Source organism: Gobio gobio, assembly GCF_949357685.1.
Source record: "Gobio gobio genome assembly, chromosome: 8".
Classification (NCBI taxonomy): domain Eukaryota; kingdom Metazoa; phylum Chordata; class Actinopteri; order Cypriniformes; family Gobionidae; genus Gobio; species Gobio gobio.
Window position 1 is genome coordinate 22,591,742 of NC_137114.1, and position 6,550 is coordinate 22,598,291.

General features: G+C 37.1%; 1 protein-coding gene across 5 annotated transcripts in view; it reads right to left on the minus strand.

Annotated features, from left to right (window-relative positions):
• Positions 1-6,137, minus strand: part of LOC307130904 (uncharacterized protein) — a 25,525-nt gene extending 19,388 nt beyond the window's left edge. The window contains exons 1-2 of one of the 5 annotated variants that reach the window (XM_079824199.1): positions 5,750-5,858; positions 2,811-2,869 (exon numbers count right to left, since the gene is read on the minus strand). Coding sequence is in view for 2 of the 5 variants with exons in the window: in XM_079824196.1 (XP_079680322.1) it covers positions 2,811-2,894 (84 nt within the window). In the remaining 3 variants the exon portion in view is untranslated. Of the gene's footprint in view, positions 1-2,810; positions 2,905-4,394; positions 4,475-5,689 lie in introns of all 5 variants that reach the window. The other 4 variants (XM_079824196.1, XM_079824197.1, XM_079824198.1 and 1 more) reach the window with 4 other exon arrangements.
• Between the last annotated feature and the right edge of the window lie 413 nt (positions 6,138-6,550).

A 6,550-nucleotide genomic window follows, 5' to 3' on the forward strand; every position in this document is an offset into this window, starting at 1 on the left:
TTATAATGCTTCACTTTGCGTTCGCTCGGTGGCTACTATGAGACACTTGTTGCACACTGCAGTGAGCTAGAACGATATTAGGCATGGTAAAACATGGTACTCATGGTAAATCAAGAAATCGAGATTTAAACAATAAGACTAACTGTATATAACAATGTTCAGTTTTCTGTCCATTAATGTATCCAAACAGTTGCTCATCTGTCTAATAGAACACATAATATATTAAAGCGTCTTTGGTGTTTCCATGGTTTCTACAGAAATCGAGGGTAATGCGGGTATTTGAATCCAAAAATCTTAAATATTGTGCCTTCAAGAAAGTCAATAGTGTCAGTTGATGTCATATAGACTTCAGGCAGATGAGGGAAGTCAAATAAAAAAAGATATGAAAATTATTCTGTGCAGCACAAAAATAATTACTTCCTGAAAATTAAGAACAGGGGCAAATAAACTGGTGACTAAGAAACCGCCTTGTGCCGTTCTTATGAAAATTAATCTCGTCTGATTGCTTACTTAGTCTGAGTCACAAACAGTCGTCTGTGTCTCAAACATATCTAGGCCGGACTTACTCCCAGTTAAATCAGTAAGTATGTTTATAATGTCAGCATTGCATGTAACATTTGGCACAAATTCTATAAGAGTAGTATTACACAGTGTCCTAACCAGATTTGACAATAAGTAGGACAAAAACTCTCATTGCATGTGAAGGTGAACATTAAAAAGCTTCTTTTTCTGAAGGTTTCTTGTAATAAACTCTAAACTCTAAAGCATAATGATTAGGCTGTGCAAGAGGCTGATTTTTTTCAGTCATTAGCTGCCTAAATCAAATTCTGTTTAACATATTGTTGTTTTATTCACCATTATGCCAGTTTGCAAAGTGTGAATACTTGTTCTTCCAGCTTTTTTTCAAAATTTCACACCTCCACATCTGGCTTAGTGGCACTTGTGACCTGTTATGTATAGCAACAAAGATTCTAAACATAGACAGCCTTCTTCTGATATACAGTTCCTCGCTGCCATCACCTTGTGTGAACCAAAAACCTCAACAATGCCACAGAGATCTAAACCTAATAGACATATTTTTAGTAAATGTTTAAATTTGGCATGAACTGAAAGTGAAAGTTTTTTAAAGACACACAAACAAATGTCTCACAGGTGTGATTGCAGAAGCTGAAAAACAGAAGGCTTTAGTACGTTCTTAAAATGGTACATGGGGAAAGACTTTCAATGAAAGCACAGATCAAACAACAGAAATTAAAATAAGGTCTGAATGATAACTCTAATAGTTTTAGATTTAGCATTAGATTTAAAGGAATATTTACCCCCAAATAAAAAATGATCTTATTTATATCTCTCTCTTTTTTTCTCATCCCATAAGTTGTTCTATGTTGGTTTTAGAAATTCCGAAGACTGTGCTGGTTTTCCAGGACTGAAAAAACTCAAATGCACCAATAAAATCAAAGAAGTTGTCCATATGACTCTTCTGCTATAATTTTTCTAAAGTCATCATCCTATAGTCCCCATTCATAGCAATTGCATGGAAAAGAGTGACCAGCACATTATTCAAAGCACTTTCCTTTTGCATTTCACAGAGGAACAACAGTTGGAACAACAGTTATATATTCCTTTAAATATATATATATATATATATATCTCTATATATATATATATATATATATATATATATATATATATATATATATATATATATATTGCCTTGACAGGGTTGACTTGTTACAAAAGAGCACAAATGATGATAGACAGGACCTACAGAACAATAGTAGGGACATCAAACATTCATCAAAGGGTTACAGAGAAAAGCAGCACATAAAAACAGACGCAAACCTAACCACAGCAACCGACCACACGGAGCTCATAAAATAAGGTGATGATTATATGATTACATAAGGTTTGTGTCACAAAGTAGTTTGATGACGGAAGTCTGGGTAAAAAAGAGCGACAAGATACGCAAGCACACAAACCCCCCCAAAAAATTTTCGAGTATGAGACGGCTCAGGAACTGTGGAGCCTGTAGAAGGGAAATTTGCTGAAAAATTCTGTACGTGAAACGAAACCTCAAGTCTGGCGTGTAGTGTTTTGACATTTTCTTTAAGTGTGTCGTCATTTAGGTCGCCTGTTGACACGGAACTCAAAACCCTTAAAACTCAACTGACAATGTTCACAAACATGACCATAACATGGTTAAAGAGTGTTTTTTAGTGCAATGAAGACGTGTTGCACAATCTTCATTCAGTATCTGAAAGCCAACATGACTGTGCAAACAGTCAAACATTTGGTCACTTGAGAGAAGAAGTCTACAGAACTAAGTCTGCATACAAGTTTGTCCTCCGCTCTGTGTTCTGCTAGACCACAGGTAGCCTTATTTTACAGACATGCACTGTTGCCTTGACCAAAATAAGCTAGCAGAATCTGTTCATGCTTCAGAAATAGAGCTTTTGAGACAGAAATCTCCTTAAAGCATTATGGTTGCCCTGCAATGTACACTTTTTAAGGGGTAGTAATGGTAGAAATAATAATATTAATGAGCATTTTTATATATCTACCACAACCTGGAAAAAGTAGCCCACAAAGTTTGTTTTCTTCCAAGAAAAACCTGTCTTTACATAGAGGGAAACACCTAAAGCACTTTTAGTTGAGTTATTTTCAGTATCTGCACTGCCACTGACCATATGGCAAATGCAAATAAACATCACTAGTGAAACATCCAACAGCCAACGAAACACTGAAACTACTATAAAGGCTTATTCCCGGGCATTAAATATTGATAGAACAGAGTTTAATTACACACTCACCACTTCCTTGGTCCCTGCCGCACTGAATAGGACAGGAAGCTGAGCTGACTGAAGCTGAGCTGTGAACCAGTGTAGCAGAATCATTCTGTGAAATCTAAAAAAGTACGCTATGCGTGTCAACTTACACGTGCAAGAAAAAACTGCCTACACAAGTGGTTCTCATCCGTTTTGAATGCAAGGCCCCCATTTTCAAAGACATTTCAGAAGCTCATTATAATTCAGTCGCTTTGCATAAAAGCATCTGCTAAATGACTAAATGTAAAATGTAAACAATCTGCATTGTGTATAGCTAAGCGATTTTCTTCAGCGTGCCATTGCAGCAAAGTATCGTTGACAATAAAAACATCAATGGAAATGTCAAACTTTTTAAATATTTAATATGTAATATGTACACAATATGTAATTTTTCACTGCTAGAGAAAGATGACGCCTTCATTTCTCTGAGCTTTTATAATACTGCAGATGACCACTTCCACTTTTTCCAGTCATGAGTATGTGGGTCTCTATGATGTGGGGTAACGCAGCACTGTTTTCTATTGATAAATGTATCCAAAAAGTTGCCCACCTGTCTAATAAAACATATAATCTATTAAAGCGTCCTTAGTGTTTCCATGGTTTCAACAAAATAAAAAAAATCAAGGGTAACCACGGTCCGTATCCTGGTTAAAATTGCTTATTTCTCTGGATTTAAACATTCTTGGAATCATTTGGGATAATGTAAGTACACAAGTCAACAAAACATTGTTCTAGTGTTTTTTGGATATTTTAATAAAAAAAATCTTACATATTGCGCCTTTAAGTGTCAACCAATTTAATTGTCCGATTTTAAATAACAACGAGCCAAACGAGCTTTGCTACTGAAGCACGCCAAATCTAAAGTGCGTTCATGGCATGACGTGAAGAGATTTCAGCTTTTTTTACCGCCTGACCGCTGCAGATTAATTTATAGGCATTGATAGTCTTGCCATAGTGAAGTTGTACAGCGGCCACGTGGAACTATCATCTAAAATGATAAAACAGCGCTGCGTTACCCCACATCATAGACCCACATACGCATGACTGGAAAACGTGAAAGCGGTCATCTCCGGCATAATAAAAGCTCCGGGAACTTAAGGCGTCATCTTTCTTTTAAATAAGCGACCTGTAGCAGCGAAAAATGACATATTGTGTGCATATTACATATTAAATATTTAAAAAGTTTGACATTTCCATTGTTGTCATTATTGTCAACAATTCTTTGTTGGAATGGCCACTGAAGAAAATCGCTTAGCTATAGGCGACGCAGAATATTTACATTTTAAATTTAGTCATTTAGCAGATGCTTTTATCCAAAGCGACTTTATAGAAATGCACAATTTCCAGTCCCTGAGTAGAACATTAAGTGTTGAGTAATGCGTTGACGCCATGTCGTAATTACCAAAACAATTCGTAAAAAACTGTAAAAAGCCTCCACGTGCTTGTAGAACTTGTAATTACAACGTGCAAACTCGTAATTTTCTGAAAGCGTCTTGCTCCACGTGGCCGCTGTACAACTTCACTAATGCAAATTCAAGGCGTGTAAGGTGTGTTTTTGTCTGTACAAACCGATCGGTGAGCGACTCGAAGCATACGAAGCTTAGCACTAGTTTCAGATTGGCGCTCACGTGCACAGAGTTGCGCTTCACCTGCAACATCAGAAGATAAAAGCGAGTCTTAAGTGGGTGAGTAAAGTTCAGCAGCTGAATGAAAACATAAAAGCTTCAAATGTTCCACTGTTTCAAAAATAACTCATTTTTGAGGACGCACTGACACGTGAAAACGAGTCTAAATAAGTCCCATATGCACCAATAGTCTGGAAACCGAGAGGAGACCAGAGTGTCACGAGTCGTTCCCGCTCCCAGTTTGACCTGAAATGATTTTTCACATCCTGTCAAAAGGATGCATGTATAATATTAAACAATCTTAATAATAAACACACTATTACTAATACATGTTATGCCTGTATTAGGCATTGCTAAACATGCGTGCATATGTGTGTGGCGAACGTGTTGATAAGAGTGTTAAGTGCGTTGAAGTGCCTCACGCCTAGCTGTCAGTGCGTCTCGCGACCTTCTTTCAAATCCTTAAAGTGTGATAAAAGTTGACAGTTTCATTGTTTTGACCTCATAGATTCTCAAGGCTTCACTGTGAAGTCGAGCAGTCCGCAATTTACATCCCAAACACACACGCACGCACTGAAGTTTTAGAGTTGCAACAGAATTGCTGTCCAGTGGGATAGCCTAGATTAATTATTGTTTTGATTTTGTTTAAAAAAAAGAGGATGCAACTGTTCCTGTTTTGTAAAGGATACAAGTTCCCCTTGTTGTTTTTCATAGATGTATAGATAATAGAGTTTGACACTCATAAATCCATGCAATATGCAAAACACAAGTTAAAAAATAGACTAGTTATCTGAAACTGATCTGCATGTTTGATGCTATTATTTTGGACACGGAATGCAAGCGGCAACAAGTTCTGTTTACAGTCACAGAGGCCACTGCCTTAATTGATGACTGTCACCAATGTGACGTCTGCCTAATTTTAACTGAGAGTTGTGAACAAAGACACCTTTATTTGAGCCGTCATGTCGCCTGAATACCCTTTAATATATATCCTGGCGTGTGATGAGTTCTGCAGTGCTTTGAGCACCTGCAGGTTTTTGCAAAGTATCCTACAAATGAATTTGCTGTATAAACATGCTGTCAAACAATAATTTTTTCTTGGAGCTTGCTGCTATTTCATTTACTCTGTATTGCATATCATAGAAGTGTGCATATGAAAAATAACCATTTTCCTTCAAGATCCAAATTCCATATGCATATAGCTAACCTTATTAAAGAGACATGAAAACTTCTCCTTACTTTGGAGTGCTCCACTCCTGCAGTGCTTTTAGCAGAGAAGGAAAAAAAAGATCCACTCACCAAATTTTAGTCCACTGCTGAAGGTATCGTTCACATGCGCTTATGACTGCCTCTATTCTTACATGAGCTCCTTTGTCAACCTTCCTGGCAGAATGGGAACTTCCTGACTGTCTTAACCCCGGTGCGCGTTTGACAGGGCTGTGATGTGCATGTCTCATTGGCTGACGTTCCTCATGAAACCTGACACCTGCACAAGTTTCACCTATACCATACTGACTGTAAAGAGGGGATTTGTACCAAGTGTATTATTGACATTAATGGAGGGGCCTTTTCTGTATCATATATCAGTTTGAATTCTGGTTCTCCCTTACGCAGTCAGCATTTTCGCATGAATGATTTATACAGGATAGTTGTAAATGCTGGGGGGAAAGATTCCATGAATCTCAAATGAATATGAATTGATGTTTCGGGAGTGTTGTACTTTTGTATGAATTACATGTTTGACAAGAACTGGGATTGGCTGGCCCCCTCGGGTGCTGAATATCATGATGAATATCACAATGAGTTACTTCTATAGATCTTTCATCTGCTCAACATCACTTTAGGGGAACCAGCCTCTACCCTATCTTGTTCTTCTGTACAAGATCCAGAAAGGTCAGATTTGGTTGATTTTATTGCATTGGTCATTAGTTTACATAATAATAAGCAAAGCTGCTCTGGTGGAAGTGTCATCGTTCTCAAATTTCTCCATTCACTGTTTTAATCATTGATTGTGTAAGTTTAAAAGCATTCTTATTTTTAAAAACATTTAAACATTAATATTAAAGTTTCAATACAATTCCCCATAAATCACACAATGAA